Source organism: Emydura macquarii, unplaced genomic scaffold (assembly GCF_026122565.2).
Source record: "Emydura macquarii macquarii isolate MOO-44397 ecotype Brisbane River unplaced genomic scaffold, CSIRO-AGI_Emac_v2 contig_1597, whole genome shotgun sequence".
Taxonomy (NCBI): Eukaryota; Metazoa; Chordata; order Testudines; family Chelidae; genus Emydura; species Emydura macquarii.
The window spans coordinates 371,883-389,691 of NW_027131734.1; the positions used below are offsets into that span (position 1 = coordinate 371,883).

The following is a 17,809-nucleotide window of genomic DNA, read 5'->3' on the forward strand; positions in this document are numbered from 1 at the left end:
GTAAGAAGTCCTTGGGGGCAAATTGCATTGACAACTCTTGTGATTTCTATCATGCATCTCAGAATAGAGAGGATGGATGATCCAGTGCTTAGGGCACTAGCTTGGGCTTTGGGAGTTCAGCATTCAATTCCCTGGTCTGCCACAAACTTTCTGTGTGTCTTGATCTCAGTCTCTATGCACCTAAGTTCCCCATCTGTAAAATGGAGTTTATAGCGTTTTCCTTTATAGCATTTAAAGACTGTGAGACACTCAGATACGATAGTAATGCAGGCCTTTCTTAACACCCCAACTGCTGGAATCGCATAATTATGTGAGAATATCAGCTTTAATTTAAAAAACAAAGTTTCTATCCTTCATGGTTATAGACAAAAGCCTGAAAACATGAATTAAGTATACCCAAAAGGCTGAAAAAACAGAAGACAAACAAGAAAAGAATCCCAAATGTATTATTTTTTAAAATCTCTTGATTTTGGAGAGCTGACTCATGATTTTTAAATGCTTAAGGATGGCATTCCTACACGGTATCCCAGGCCTTTCACCTGCCACATGCACAAGCATAATGGCTCAGGTCAGAAAACCTCTGCTTAGCCCCCTAACATCTATCTTCCTGTAACATGGCTCAAAGGAATAAGGGCAGAATTTTGCCTTCTATTTTTAAATAGCTTGGAAGAGCTTTTCGATCTTTAGAATTGTTGATCCTCATTATGGGCCATCCTAGTGCAACAACAATAGTTCCATTGACCAAGTCTTGAGGTTCCTAATAACTTTTGTTTGAACAAAAGAATTGACAGAGGTTAGAAAAATTATAAGTACATAAATAAAATGCATCAGGGAAGATTTCTTCCTGTCTTTGTTTTCCTGTTCTTATTTGACTAATTGCTCTTCTCTTTGTAATGAATACGTTTTGCCATTTAAAATGATTTATAAAAAGTGTTAAACAGTATATTATAGAGATAATTCTCCTCTCTACTGTAACTGACCTATGGGAATGGATGGGGAAAAGCAAGTTGTACTCTATCAATGAATAAGGATGATAACTAACACTCAATTAAAGGAAGATAATTTACATGTCACATAATGTTTACTATGCAATTTCCTTGTATAAAATTACAAGGGAAGGAATTATCATGATTTCTCAGCATTCCTAATAGCACTGTGTGTATAAAATAATAATGGTAAGAGTAAATATTTCACGTTGACACTCTGAGTCTGATTTTCAGAGGTGCTGAGCCCCCAACAACCCCCGTTGATTTCTGTGGGAGCTGTGAATGGCTCAGTATCTCGGGGTGGGGGGGGTGGGGGGAGGGAGAGAGAATCAGGCTGTAAATCAATTCAGAGGAAGAAAAAAAACAAATAATTTAGTTTTCTTTTCATACTAAAACAGGGATGTGATGTAGAAGGATATATATATTTAACACAAATTTTACAGAAAGCATCAATTTCTAAAATTATCATAAATTCAATTAAAACTTTTTTTAGCTTTATAGTTTTCCCAGTGTTTACCTCTGCAATCTCTATCTTTTTTGCAAGTTCATCCAGCGAAGAAAAGCTGTCATCTAATGATAAAGCCTCCATTGAGCTGTAAGATGCTTGTTCCAGTGAAATATCTGGAAGAGTTTCAGAGTCCTCTTGGCTTTCTAAGTTTGCAAGGGATTCTTCAGTGTCTTTTATGCTACCATTTAAGAATCTGTCAAAAAAATCTTCAGGTTCTTCATTATTTACCTCCTCCTCCTGCTGCCTTGCCATTTCCTGCATTCCCTTGCATACTTTTGGATGTGCAGTACTGATATGTTCAGATGCTTTATTACTTCCATAACACATGTTTTCACAAATGTTTGATGCTGTTCTGTCCTGTGGGGATTTTCCATCATCATCTCCTAAACCAGGCTGCTGCTGCTGCTGGTTTAATGCACTATTTCCTAGCTGGCTTCTGGCAGTCTCTGTAGAATCTGCATGGTGTTTTGACCTAAGAACATTTCTTTCAGCTTGTACATTTTCATCTTTAGAAATCAAATTAGGAGGCATATAATCAGCGTCCGATAAAACAAAGGTGTCTACCATTGGCTCACCAAAGAGTTCCACTTCAGGCTCCTGAGCCACGTCTTCTATTTTTGCCACATCCTTACAGAACTGTTTCTCTCTCAGCTGCAAACTGTTATCTTTACCAGCATCCCCAGATGATAAACAGTCAGAACAAGGCCTGCCCACTGTCCCTGTAGACTGGGTGTGTGGCTCCAGTGTTGATTCAGCATTGCAGTGCTGCTCCTCCATGTGGTCTTTTCCTGCAGCTACTTGAAGACTTGCTGCCTCTGTAAGCGTATCAGTTTTGCTATCACACAGGGAGCTCTCACTCATCTGTCTCTCTCTCTGTGGGTTTTCTTTTCTTGGTCCAATGCCAGGCCAAGTTTCAGTATCTAAATGCAACAGGAAGACAGTTCTAGCATTTTAAAATTACTCAATACATCATTAGTGTATAGAAAGAGCATACTATGACTTGATATCACTGCATACAAATGCTTCACAATGAATTCCCCTCCAATGTAGGTAGTGCTGCTCCAGTTAGTAGAAAACATAAAATACTCAGAATATATCATACATAAGACCCCAATTCAGCAAAGCACTTAAATGCATGTTTAAAGTTAAAGTATTTTGTTGAACAGGGATGCAATTACTCAATGCTTAAAGTAAAGAATATTCTTGAAGTGTTTCGGGAATAAGGGCCTAATTTCCCTCTCAAACATATTTCACACAAAGAACTACATGTAGATTATTCCAAAATTTGTAGAAGAAAGAGTGGGGAGGGAAGAGGGATATGATAACTACAGAAGAAATTTTTTTCCTGGTGCCACTGCAATGAGTAACTCAGATATACCTGTATTATTGTTATCTATAATGCACATGCATCATTGAGGTATGTAGGTACATTTTACTCTAGTTAAAAAAACTCAATATCACATGAATTGAATGCATTTTCCATGTGATCCTTTGTCTTTAATATTTAACTATTTCCTTAAATTAATGCAAGGTAAAATAAAATATTTGATTAAAATATTCATAGATAATAAATTACACAGATAAAAAGTTGCTTTTATAGACTTCTATGTTGCTTTTATAGACTTCTATGTGGGCTAGCCAGTGTGGGTTATATATAAAAAACACAAATATAATTTGGATTTAGCTTATGTTTGGGTCTTAGATATTTTCAATACAAGTTATAGGTGGAAAGTGATCTTTGTTTACCAAGCTGTTATGGAATTTTATTGTAGAGAGAACTGAAAACAATAATACACAACTTTTGTGAATTCAAAAAACTTTAGAGTTACACTCATTTTTGGTTAGGAAATACTGGTAAGTTATTTATGGGTAGGTTAAAGAATTTATAATTCATTAATGGTTAATATCTAATAGAGTAGGAATTTAAGAAATAATACATTGTGTCAACACAATACGTTCACATAGCAGCAGACCAAAGAGCTAGTATGAATTGTGACTAAAAATAATTAGACATGGGCCTTAACTGGAACCTCAAATCCAACCTTTTCCTCCCAGTTGTGGGGAGAGAGAAAGGGAGAGCCTGGGATTCATATCCTAGCCTAAACCTGTGCTGGATCAGAGTACTGCCTCCTCTGCTCAGTTCTAAAATATATATGAAACAGGGTTGGATATTAAAGCAAGTAAAAATTATGTTTGCTGATCATCTTTGGATTTTAAAAGTTAATGAAATACTAGCAGAAAATGAAAAGTAAAGTTAGAAATTATATGAAAAACCATGCAGCAGCCTACGTGAGGATGAATAAAAATAAGAACACTTAATAATAGATGGAAGGGATGTACAGAAGTTAATTTATATAGGATAATGAAAGAAGAAATGAGTATAAGAGAGAGACAGTTAGAAAAATAGATACAAAGGACAAAATAGCTGAGGGGTGTGTAATGGGATACTGAGCCCTACATGTATAGGTCACCAGTTCAAATACAGCCCAGATCATTAGTAGCAGGATTTTGTTACCATCTGTCAATTTTTCCTAGCTGATATGCCCACATTGCAACAGGCATCTTTGTTGGCAGTCTCAGTAGGAACACCAAAGGTTAAATGGACATGGAAATCAAATCCACCTCTTTACCATGCAAGATGGCCCCTTGAGGTCAGGGTTGTAACAAACAGACATGTCAGTGTGGGAAAGCTTACACTGTTCTGTCTATATTGTAACTGCATTAGAGATAGAGGACTTTAATATCCAGTGCTATCAGTCTTTTTATGAATACTAAGGCCTACATTTTCAAAAGTGATTAATGATTTTGAGTGGCTTTTTTTTTTTTTTTTTTTTGGGGGGGGGGGGGGGAGGGAGGGAGGGAGAGAGCCCAACTCAAGTTACCCTAAAGATGGTTTATTTTCGTAAGTGATGAGAACCTGCTCTCTAAAACTCAGGCCCCTTTAAGGCATCATATCGGATGCCCAAAAACAGTGACATCAAAAATAACTAGTTGTTTTTGAAAAATTAGGCCTAAATTCACTTAAGGAAGCAAAAATTCAGTCTAGAAAAACAGTATTCTCTTAATAAGAAAGTAATAAATGCCACTAGCATTCAGGGTGGAAAAAAATCAACGATTTAAAAAAAAAAATCAAATTTTTCTATTTTAATTGGATTTTTTTTAAATCATCAATAAAATACAAAATTTCTCTCTCATTTAATAAATACAGTTACAATTAAATCTCATTGCAAACATGCTAAACGTACACTTACAGTCTCATAAAAATGAATTAATGGTTCTAGTTTGTCCTGCCTAACTACCAGCTCTTGCTTCTTGAAAGTTCTGAGCTTTCAGTTTCTGTTTCTCAGCAGACTAAAGTCACATGTGCAAAGAAAGACACAGGCTGGATAGGATTGTTGTTGTTCTGTGCTTATGTGATGGTGGAGCTGGGCCAAGCAAGGCAGAGGAGTTAGTTAAGACACTGTCTTAAAGACAGAGATAAAGGATGGAGGCAGAGTAGAAAGGAACAATGGATAGACTGGAAAGAAAAAGGAAAGACAATATTCAGTACACACACAGCTTCCTATATTCCCCCACACTTTTGCCACAGAAAAACTATCATGGCTTCTGAGTGCAAGAAAGATCCTACTTGGGAATATTTTGAAGAAATTCCTTCCCTGGGTAAAAAAAGAAAATGTGTCAAGTGTAAGCAGTGCAAGGAGATGCAGGCCTAGTTATAAGAACAAAACATAATGAAAACTGCTTATTAGAAGAAAATGATGTGGATGAAGATGTGGATAGGTCTGAAGAACAATGTGGATCAACTGGCTAGTAACTTAAATAATTCACTTTGCAATGCATCATTCTTCAAGAATCTCTATAAGCCTTTTAGTATAAGTGTGATTTAACAAGTAAATTCCCAAGCTGTTTGCTATGTTGGATGTTGCTAGAAAAAAATGTTTAGCTTAGCTAATCCTTATGGCTTGTTTAATTATTTAACTAGGTTTAGAATCTATCACCCAAGTATATGGTACAAAAAGCTGCAATAAGAGAAATCTAGAGTTGCCAGTTGCCACTGGGTGTCATTTTCTTATTTTATATTACATAATACATGCCCCTTATTTTGAAACATCATGGGCACAGACCATAATGGCGATGCCATAAGTCTGTTCCCTATTGTACTTCAGCATAACTCAGCTTTCCCAAGGGAACCCTATCCTATACTTGTTTTCTCAAAAAACAGAAGGACCAGTAAGTTCTATGGGACTTACTCCAAAATTAAGTGCACTCTAAGTGCAGTCAGTCTTAGCTTTTTTGGTAATTTGGAATCGGACTTGCATCCTTGCTGAAAGAAATGTAAATGATTAACAGAATAATAGAGTGAGAAGAACTGAGAAGAATAACTATTCAAAATCATTTTTGAATTTTGTTTCACGATTCCATTTAAGCATAAGAGACTTTGACTGTGACTGTCTATCTGTAACAACTTCAGAGTCACCCGTTGGTACTTTTAGCAGCAGTGCTGCAACTTGATGTATTTCAGACAACAAAGTATCAGCAGCAAGCAAAAGATTTCAATCATCCAGTAAAACCATCACCGGGGATGGGTTTGTAGTAAGAACCAGCAAATACCAACAAGACAACATAGATGAAAAAATTGCTGGGTTCATTTATGCAACAAATTCTCCTTTTCGCATTGTTAACAAATAAACACTTCATTGACATGGTTGAGTCCTTACGACCAGGCTACACTCCACCTGGTAGAGCAGACATTGGTGGAAGGTTGCTAGATATAGGGTATGAGAAGGAACTTGAACAGTGTGCAAGAAATACTGAGGGGAAATTTGCCAGTTTAAGCCTTGATGGGTGGAGCAATGTACACAATGATCCAATAATATGTGCCTGTGTGACAACAGAAGATGGGATTGCATATCTTTCAGAAACAATAGATATATCGGGAAATACCCACACAACAGAATATTTAATAGAAGTGGCAGTGAAAGCTGTAATAAACTGTGAACAAAAATTCAACTGTCACACACACAGTTTTGTCACAGACAATGCTGCAAATGTGGGAAAGGTGAAAAGATACTTAGAAGAAGAAACGGAAGGATGCTCCTTAATAACATATGGCTGCAGTGCCCATTTAATGCATCTTTTAGCCAAAGACTTAAGTACGTCTTCTCCAGGAATAAAAGAAAATGTTGTTGAAGTCGCAAAATACTTCCATAACAACCATTTTGCTTCAGCTTCACTGAAGAGAGTAGGAGGATCCAAACTAATTCTCCCTCAAGATGTTCGATGGAATTCTGTGGTTGATTGTTTTGAACAATTTATTAAGAACTGGCCTAGTCTCATAAAACTTTGTGAAGAAAACCATGATAGATGGAAGTATCTCATCCAATGTATCTAACACTGGATTAAAGAGGAATGTAGAGGATATGCTCAGTATACTGAGGCCTATATTCATAGCCTTAAACAAACTTCAGATAAATTGTTGCTGCATTGGCTGATGCTGTCGAGATTTGGAAGGCACTTCAAGAGACATGGAAGAAAGAAATACCTCACCAGAAAGTTAAACTGCAGGCAATAAAGAAGCGAATGGATCAAGCACTAATTCCACCTCATTTCCTTGCGAACATTCTCGACCCCAGATAAAAAGGTAGATGCCTAACTTCTGAAGAAGATGGTGTTACCATGGCATGGGCAACTCAAAATCACTCCTAAGTTATGCCAGTCATAATAAATTTCAGAGCTAGTGTGGAACGTCATAAACAGTACATGTTTACTGATGATGTTTTGAACAAAGTCACGCCCCTGAATTGCTGGAAATCATTAGCCAGGCACCTTGAAACAGAGTTCCTTCAGTTGCTAAGCAAACTTTTCACAGCAGTAGCTTCCTCTGAAGGCACAGAGAATATTTTCATTGTTTGGTATTATTCAAAGCTAAGAAATAGACAGGGAGTTGAAAAACCAAGAAAACTCGTATTTCTGTTTCAGTCTATGAATAAAAATGACAGTGGCAGTGAGGAAGATGAGAGCTAGCAGTAGAAGTTTTAAGGATAGCGTACATTTATTGTTGTGATGACTTGTCTGTTAGAGTTAATAACATTTGAAAATTAAAAAAAAAAGAGTTTAAGAACAGCTGTCAACTCAGGAGACTGCTGCAATTACAAATGTGAAACATTTATGTAACATTTAAGATTTAGTTTAATAAAATATAAGTGCTATTGTGTTTGTGTGTGTGATTTAGTTCTTACCATTCCTAATGTACTGCTGCTGTATCTGCAGTTTGACACAGGTAATGATTATATACTATTTCCTAAATTAATAAAAATCAAGTTATCTAAAAAATTGCACAAAGTATACCCTCCTATATGTTGTAAAATGCTGTACTGAGTAGTAAATTAACATGTTTTAGTGATCAGATTTGCACCATTGTTTAAGAAATATGTGAAAAAGTATCAGTGAGAAACTTGATTTAAATCAATAATTTTCTCTTAGTGATTTAAATCATGATTTAAATCCATGATTTATAATCGCCTTGATTTAAATCAATTCATCCTGCTAGCATTATGAGGCATAAACAGACAGGGCCATTTTAAGACCTTCATAGGCCCTAGGCACACTTGCCTTCGTAGGCCCCCTGACCGATATAACTAGTTTGATTTTAAGCTATTAATAAATAGTTTTAAAAATAAAAATAAAAAATTATATATAATTTTTTTTCGTAGGCCCTGAAAGTTTCATAGGCCCTAGGCACTGTGGCATATTGTGCCTAATGGATAATATGGCCCTGTAAACAAAGACCTAGGACAGTGAGATCTTATGATCACCTTTAATGTTCAGGTAAAATTTTGGGGAGTTTTCTGTAGCTTCCTTAGGAATATTTAAAAATGTTTGTTTGGGCAACTCACACAACTTTTAAATGCTGCTGCTCACATCCACAGTAAGCATAAGGGAACTCCAGATACGCATAAATATCTGAACAGAAGATAAGACTGGTCTACAATAATTTAATGAGGATACAATCACTCAGAGAGCAATAATTTATATAATGTTGCTGCTAGAGAGGTGCAAAAAAATGTCACCTGAAAATTTTCCACTACCAAGAGCACATTATGCAACTTAAAGGTGCCTTTTCCAGGTGTGAGTTTCACTAAGCCAATTAAACTCTCTTATGGGTCCTGAGAAACCATAGTCTTAACTTGTTCCTTTTGTTAGTCCAAGACAGTCTGCTAGAATGATACCTGTGGCAAGCTGCCAGCTGGTGGCTTACATAATATTTTTTCATTTGGGACTGAACCTAATACGGCCTACAAGAACCTGGGAGTTGAGTAGTTTCTCCTGCACTTAGAGGCAGGGCTGAGAGTGCAAATTAGAAAACATGTAAAATATTTTACTAGATTCATTATTTCAGTCAAGAGAGTTTTCACACAACACAAATATGCAGGGTTTTGGCCAGCTCCAGTTACAACAGGAAGGTATTAATACTTTCAGACAGTTGCTGAAAGAATGAATAGATAAAGTATGTGCTCCCACTCTACTATTTTTAAAGAGCAATACACAGATTTAGAGGCCCTGATTCATTCAGCTGGCAGAAACCAAGCTCCAGGACTCTGGCAGCAGAAACTGTATCAGAGGGAGGGGTTACAGCAGCAGAAGCTGTAAAACAGGAGAGTCTAAGCATCCCCCACCATCCTCAGTCAGTTGGGTTCTTATGGAGGCCTGGCTGGAGTTTAAAGCTGCTTTCCTGGGAAGAATCCCAAGGGGGAAAACAATGGTGAATCCATGGGCCAGCTGTCTTCAATGGCACAAATTGCATTCCCTTGTGCGTGTAATGGGGGAATCCAGCCAAGTGTGGTTTAGATTAATGAAGAAATGGCATTTTCTTTCAAGGATGTCACCCCAGTATACATTTTACCTACATTACATAACTAAGATTTTTTATACGCATACACATGCCCCTACCCCCCACTCTATAAATGATAGCTAAATGGAGTCTTTGGGCTGGTCTAGAAGGAGAAGCTATTGGAAATAAGCTAGGGTCTGAATAGAAAGCACAATAGCTATTTCACAAGTTCTTCCCATGTGGACACTTTTATTCAACACTATAAGGCCTTGTGTGCACTGGCAGCGGCAAGAGCAGGGTACATGTAGCTACAAGCTACAGTGAAAAGCAGGCTGAGTCCAAACTGTGGTGGGTAGCTACATGTGGCAGCGAAAGGCTCCAGCAGGTGAGGAGGCAGTGGGGGAAAGCTTTGGTAGCTCCCCGCTGCTGGAGCCTTTCTCCGCTGCCTATCTCAGCAAGAGTCTTTTCCCCACTGTCGAAGCCTTTCCCTGTGAGCAGAGAAGCAAACTAACAGGTGAGAAAAAACTAGTCTATTAGTTTTCCATCATAAAAAAAAGTTTAAAAACAAGAAAAAAAAATCAGAAGAACCCAAAATGTATTATGTTTAGTGCTGGTTGGAAAACAGAATTTCTGTTCCACAGGAAATTCTGACATTTCTAAATTTGCTTTTTTTCTGAATCAGAACATAAAACAAAAATTTCCTGAAGAACAGAAATTCTGAAAAATTTAAATTCAGACCCATCAAAATGTTTTGTTTTGATAAAGTAAAACATAAAATATTTATACATTAAAATGCATAATAATATAAAAATCAGAACAAATAAAATTAAATGACAGGCAAAACAATTTATTTAGACTTTCTTTCCTCAGAAATTTTGTGAAAATTGACATGTTCCCTCAAAATATTTACATTTGGACAAAACTGCATTTTCCAGGAGAAAACTATCAGAAAAAATTCCAGCCAAATAAGATTGTTGTTTAAAAATCTCATGATTTTTTGCAGCCTAACTAATGATTTTTGAATGCTGAGGTTGGTAATATTGTGAAGAGTGCTTATGTAACTTCCTCCCCACCCCCAGGCTGGCACATTTCTTTGGGAAGCAATAGATGTGTCCTTGGCCTCCACACTAGCAGATATCTTTAGGAGGAGGGTGTCTTTTAATAAAAGTCTGTCTTAATCAGCTATTACTGCCTCCCATAATCCAGGTATGTCAAGCACTGAATTTAGGCCACTTTAACCCTCACCCTCTGCCTCACGCACAAGCAAAATCTTTGTTTATAGTGACGAAAAATGTTCCAGGGTTAAATAGCTTAGAAACGATCTTTCTTCTACATTTCCCTACAAGTACCCCATGTGGGCTACCCTCATATACAGAACAGCAATTCCCTTGCAGAAAGGGGTAATGAAGATGAGACAGGCTTCCAGTTACCATCATGAACAAATATTAATGAGGCATTTTCCTTCTTTAAAACCCCAAAAGATGCACTGCTTAAGTTTTTCTTTGCTGGTATGGAAAATGCAGCTTTATACAGAATTGGTACATTACATGTCAGAACAAAGAAATGGATCCTTTAAATAATTAATTATATTTAATGGGCACATCTTAGACTATTTATAACAAGATATTTTGTTAGCCAGGCATTTTATATATTGGAAGATGATTGGAATTTTCCTGAAAGGTTGGCACTAGTATGACATTTGTGCCTATTAAGAATAGCATTTTGTATGTTATATGAACTGATATAACAAAAAAAAAAAAAAAAATTAAAATGCTATTTTAAAGTTGTTATTATTATGAAGAGCATTCCCTACTTAGAACTATTCATTATTTATGCTGTGCAGTGCCCCTCTCATTTCTGCTCCTCTTGGAATCCAACCCAGGTGCTGCAACTCCAAATCCAACAGCTGCACAATATGATGAGGAATACATTTCAAAATATGTACAAAATCTATACAATACGTACCTGAATCACAATCAGCAGCCCCTCTTTCTTTTAAATCTTCTAATCCCATTAATAGCACAGAACGATTGCCTCCCAAGGACTTTTCAGTAGTTACTAGCTGTAAAACACGACTGCAATTACTGTAACTGTTGATTTTTAACTCAAACACTGCAATTATTGGAGAAGTCTATGCTGCACACAATTTCCAAACAAACTATAAAAAGTATGTCTAAGCACACTAAACAATACCCTTACTCATATTTTCAATTGGTAAAGCAGCACCAAGAGAAACAATTTCTTACCTTGTGTTTGGACACAAATGGCCTGCAGCAATAAAGAAAATAAGAATAAATAACCACTCTCAGTAACAATATTCTTCAAAATAAATGTCATCATAACTACTGCACAAATCATATTAGTCCCTTCTGTGCTCTAATATTAGCAGAGAACATTTCCAACACTGAAATACTATCAGTGCACTAGCATAGTTTAAAGTACAGAGCTGTACCATATGTTAACATCATTAGAAGGCCAATTATTAAGGCCCTACCAAATTCATGGTCCATTTTCATAAATTTCACGGTCATAGCATTTTAAAAATCTTGAATTTGACAGTTTCAGATATTTAAATCTTAAATTTCATGATGTAGCAACAAAGCATGAATATATAATTAAAAACAGCAAAATATAAACATGTAAAGCCCATGACGACCCTCGCTCCCATACCATTCCACCCTTACTTCTGTGCTGCTCCTGGCAGCGGTGCTGCCTTCAGAGCTGGGCACCCAGCCAGCATCTGCCACTTTCCAACTGCCTAGTTCTGAAGACAGCTGGGATGTAAGGGTGGCAATAGAGTGATCCCTCCCACCCCTGCACAATAGCCTTGCGATTCCTTTTGGGTTGGAACCCCCAGTTTGAGAAAGACTACCATAAGGTAAAAGTACACAAAAGACCAGATTTCATGGTCCGTGATGCATTTTTCACAGCTGTGAATTTGGTAGGGCCTTACCAATTGTTATGGATGTTGCTGCACATAATTGAGAAGGCAGTTAAAAAGATAAAATCAACACATCAGAAATGTTCTAAACTTCTTGTGAACATGCAGGGGCGTGCACAAAGGGGAGGCAAGAAGGGGCACTACTCCCTCCCCCCAATAATTTCTGGGGGCACAGACCAAGCGAGCTCCTCCCACCCTCTGTGGCTGTTGGAGGACAGTGAGCTCCTGCTGGGGCCCAGATGGGGGGAAGAGGGGAGAAGTGAGCACCTGCCAGGTCTAGGGTAGGGGGGCTCATGGGTAGGGGGATTCTAAAAGGGCCTGGGGACACCAAAACGAGTTTTGAAAGGGATACCAACAACTTCAAAAATCATACTTCTGTCTGAAAATGTTTTACTAACTAGCATTAAAAGTAACATGTACTGTAACTGAAGAGATTTGAGAAAATATTACTCCCTCCCACCTCCCCAGTTTATTCTGGTTCAGATTTTTGGAAGAAATGTGCATCCATCATTCCCACTGAAGTCAGTGGGACCCATAGGTGGATCAATACCACTGAAAATCAGGCTTATGTATTTTATGGCATTAGATACACAATCAGCTCCATAGTTTAGCCTATATAATCGGTGTTCTCTGTTGCTGTCCTTTCACAAAGTGATAAACGAGACAGAATTTGTTTTAAAAATTATTATAAAACCACAACACTTGGCAAGAGGTTTCAGGGGCACATGGAATCTCTGAAACAATGTTTAACACATTTTTTAAAAATGGTTTAGATTTCAACCTAACAGTATGCCTTGAAGTAGACAAACATTTTTGTAAATGCAAAGCAGAAACAGCTCAAAAAAGTGTTCTGTATATGATTTTGGATTATAAAATAAGTTACTGGAAAACAATGACATCTATTATCTCAATTAGAAAAACGTAGCTCAAATATTCAAAGAGCTCTATCTTTAAAAAAAATGGAAAAAAAATTATTTTGATTATTGTCACCAGGTAAATCTAATTTCAATCCCTAGAAAAAATACGGAATAACTATTAAAAGACTCTGTGAACATCCAGAGAATACTGATAACAAGAATGATAACATGGATACTTAAAGAACAAGTTATGCCAAATAAACATGGTTACTAACTTTGATCAAATTACATGATTAGTGGAAGAAGGGAACACAGTAGATGTGATATATTGGAATTTTAATCTCTAAAGTAAGGACACATGGAACAAACTTCAAGGCGAAAACAGAGAGTTATTTACAATAAGACTACTGTTCTGTTCCTAGGGAGATGCAGTGTATACATGTAAAATATATGGGTCAAATCTCCATTCTAGTGCACATCCCAAGACTGTATGTAATGAGGATGTATATTAGGGAACCTGACAGGCACTTGGGAAAAGGAATCTTTCATTATCAGACAACAGTGGCAGGCTGCTACTGCAGCCACAGTGCTAAAGTTGCCTCTGTTGCACTAGCAGGGATGCAAGTTTATGCTTCCCAGTGGCTACATATCCAATGTGCTCAGACTATAAGTAAAGAAATGATTTTTTCCTGACTGTCGGCCAGGCAACCACAGTCTAGGATTTGACAGTCAAGATAGGTTTTTTTTTCCTTCTCATGCATCAACACCCGTGATAAAAGTTCTGCAAGATCAATTATGCCCTCAATGACACATGGATCAGAGCAAGCTGGCTGAAGTTATAGTCAGACAAAAACGGAAGTGATAGTAGAAAGCAGGAAAAAGCAAATGGGAAGTATGGCAAAAATTATACCTGTTCCTCAGATTAAGCACATCTCTCTGCCACATAGAGTCACTTTTAGAACCTTGGAATCTGGTTAGATTTTCAGTTACTACTGGATGATCACCATTCAGTGATAGCCTAGATGGCTTTCTTCATTTGCAACTGCCCAATCTTTTCTTTCCAAAGCAAATCTCAGTGCAGTGATTCATGACAGTCACCTCAAGGCTAGACTACTGCAATATGCAGCAAGGGAGTTTTAGGTTGGATACTAGGAAAAAAACTTTCTAACAATAAAAATAGTTAAGCACTGGAATAGGTTTCCAAGACAGGTTGTGGAATCCCCACCACTGGAGGTCTTTGAAAACAGGTTGGAGAAACACCTGTCAGGTATGGTGTAGGTTCACTTGGTCCTGCTACAGAGCAGAGGGCTGGATTTTATGACTTCTCGAGCTCCCTTCCAGCCCTACATTTCTATGACTCTATAATAAATAAATAAATAAAGCTAATCACTATTATTTATTATTAACATAATTGCTTTGGATGAAGAGGGTCCCTGTAGTGCATTCCTTTCCAAAAGCACTAGATAAACTCAAAAATATGAGGGCAGCTCCTCTGCTGTACAGAAAGGAAAAAAAAAACAGTAATTTTCTACTTAAATCTCATCCCTAAACACCTTGGCTTGTAAGGGACCCAACTGTTGGACACTGATGGATATGACTGTAATCTTTTCTGAATGACTTGCTAAATGCAAATGGTGACAGGAATTATGCTATGGTTAAAGTGCAAGTCATGTGCACTTTAGCATGCTTCATCAGCCTTCTAGTGCTGCAGGCACCAAACTTTGAACTTTAACCCTTTAAAGTACTTCTCATTCATGATTTTTATGTTTGAATTAATTGTGTTTATGTCTTACCAGAACATGATCAGATATCTAAATCAGAATGTAGAAGCTAGTATCTCTATACTACACACTTTTCATCTGCTGTTTTGGTTCACGTTGAATAGTAATTTTCTTAGCACACAATGCATCGTATTACACTTTACATGAGGATTTTCACCACAAGATGATTGACCATACCTGTATATTTGGGGACTAAAGGACATTTTTGTCCAACTGAATCCTCACAGGTTTAGCAAAAGAAGGCAGTAAAGTGATCAAAGTATAAGCTCTTCAACTTCCCAGACTATCCAAGTAATACTTTGAGTGTGTACAAATTCTTTTAACAATATTAATCGAGTTTGAGAAGTTACTATATTTAAAAAAAAGTATTCTTACTACAGATCAAAACAAACATATCCTGTCAAGAACAGCATCTGCCTTGTAGCTGTGAATTGATTTTGATCTATTTTAATCAACATTGCTGCAATTTTATATTTTTGGGGCTGTATTTGAATCCATTTCAAATATTTGCCATACAAGTAAAAAGCAAGTACACTCACACCTGCTGAAGTAATAGGGTTTTCTATACTTACTCTTGATGTGATGTACAAATTTTAGCAAGACTTTCTAACTCTTCATTGTTAAGTCCTTTAGCTGAATTCCTCAGAGTCATAACCGTATTGGGCACTGCTGTTTTCCACTTTGTTTCTAAATTAAACCACAAATAATTTTAGCTGCAGAGCTAGAAAAAATGAACATTTACTTGGTCATAAAAACATGGAAACCAAACATACTAGTATATGGTAAAATATGTTTAAGTCTAATTTTGTTGTTCATCAATAAAACAAATCTGTTCTGTGTATGCACTACAATTATGAAGAAGAGTCTAGATAAAAAGCATAATATCATGACAAAACAAGTTATACTGTTTTCAGATAATGAAATAAATGTCACGCTAATTTCACCAAAGAATATAAGAACCATAATAGAGCATTCAAAGTATAAAACTGACCAACATAAAGAATGATTCCTAAGTGTGCCTTTTCTTCACAAAGAAGACAAGAGAAAAAACCAAGGAAAGAATAATTTTCTCACAACAGGCTCTGAAAGGTTCTGGTGAAAAAACTACTTTTATTTTGCAACACAGTATTGACTTGAAAAATTTACGTTTTATTATTTAGAAAGATAGAAGAAGTTCCATAGGCTGTATCGAAGATAGCTTTCCTCTCCATCACATTAGAACACACTGTACTTACCCCACTGCTCCTGAATGGAAGAAAGATTTGCAAGTAGCTGCTCATGATATAGTCGTTCAAGCTGAATGAATTTCATTGCCTTCTCATCTGAATGGAAGGTTAAAGAGAAATACAGATACTGACTGACATACTGGGATATACTTATATTTGGTATTGTGTTCAAAAGGACATCGTCTAGGTCTATGACTGAAACCTGACATACAAGTACCAAAACGGATGCGCATAGTTATATGGCCAGCACTCTAATAGACTTGAATGAATTATCAAACTAAACTAAATAAAAATTGAAAGTTGAAAAAATGTCCTAAAAGCAGCATGGAAGATTCTCTAATTACATCATCATCTCTTCCTACAAACTTTAACCCAGAAAAAGTATATTTAATCAACTATGAGTTTTTAAGTGCAGGTACGTTATACATTTGTGTGTTAAAATTATTTATTAAAAACATAAAAACAATTCACCCCAAAAGCCAGAGCAAACATTACTACACTCTAAGACAGAAACATCCATGTCCAAAGACATCAGGTGCATTTTGTGTCTGTCTAGACTGTAAACTTCTTAGGACAGAGACTGTATCTTCTTCTGTGTTTTGAACAGCACTAAGCACACTGCAGAAGCCTAACTAATAATAATAAAGCAGTGCTTCGAGGTAATTTATCTCTTCCAAAATAGCATCAAAAACTGTTAGACAAAACACAGGGTATAACTGTAAAGGACTCACACATTTTGATTTCCCCTTCTTAGGGCAAGGACTTCTAATACTTTGTTTGTACAGCTGCAGTAGGGTGATAAAAGCCACAAGCAGAAGTTACTCCTCAGACAATCTATTTTTGAAGTGTGATGTGTGGAAATGAGAAGTAAAGCAAAAATATCAATATAAATATGCATCTATCTAGAAATAAAACACAATTCCTGAGCAACCAAAACGATGGCAAAATTTGACCCAAAGTTTTATAGGTTTATATCAGAGACAATGCCATGAAAGTTAAGCACCTTCATCTTTTTGAGTCTTAAAAGGGATCCTCTCATGAACAAGATCACTGGGTAAACGGTGTTAACATTTTGCCTCATTTCTTGTGAAATATTTTGAGATTATGCTTGCCATTCCCGCTGTAGAAATGACCCCTCCCCCCCAAAGGGTCTTCATTATATCTACGAGTGTGTACTAAAAGCTGTATACTTTCCTATAATTCTACTCTTGCCAAGAAGTATGAAGTTAGCTAATAGTCAATCATTCCATTATAAACCACCTCTTGCCAGGTGGTTTACACATTCAGCCATTTCAAATTCCATTCTACAATATGCTGGAGATGAAAACAGAGCGAATCAGTTTCTGAATATACAGACAAAACATGTGCATTATTCATACCAAATAAAACAACAGTAACTAACACAAAGACACAAGAAGTACTTGCTCTTTTTACTAACTATGGTGTGGAGACAAAATCGCATAGTGGCGTCTGCAGCACCACGTGCACCGCCCCCCCTCACGCGGATAAAGAGGCAGCCTAGGGAGGGTTGACTCAGCAGCACGAGCCGCACGTACCTGTCTCCTTATAAGGGGATGAAGCGACCTCACCTGCTGGTGCGTGGTCAGCAACTGCCCGGGAAAATTGTAATCACCTGGTTGGCTGGGTCCATACCTGCCCAGGAAGTCATGAGCACCTGG

At 37.0% G+C, this 17,809-nt stretch overlaps 1 protein-coding gene across 4 annotated transcripts in view; it reads right to left on the minus strand.

Annotated features, from left to right (window-relative positions):
* CNST (consortin, connexin sorting protein) overlaps window positions 1-17,809 on the minus strand; it is a 92,468-nt gene that overhangs the window by 26,722 nt on the left and 47,937 nt on the right. For all 4 annotated transcript variants that reach the window (XM_067555234.1, XM_067555231.1, XM_067555232.1 and 1 more), the window contains 5 exons: window positions 16,140-16,226; window positions 15,477-15,591; window positions 11,572-11,593; window positions 11,291-11,387; window positions 1,504-2,414 (listed from right to left, as the gene is read on the minus strand). In XM_067555234.1, coding sequence (XP_067411335.1) covers window positions 1,504-2,414; window positions 11,291-11,387; window positions 11,572-11,593; window positions 15,477-15,591; window positions 16,140-16,226 — 1,232 coding nt within the window. The remainder of the gene's footprint in view (window positions 1-1,503; window positions 2,415-11,290; window positions 11,388-11,571; window positions 11,594-15,476; window positions 15,592-16,139; window positions 16,227-17,809) is intronic.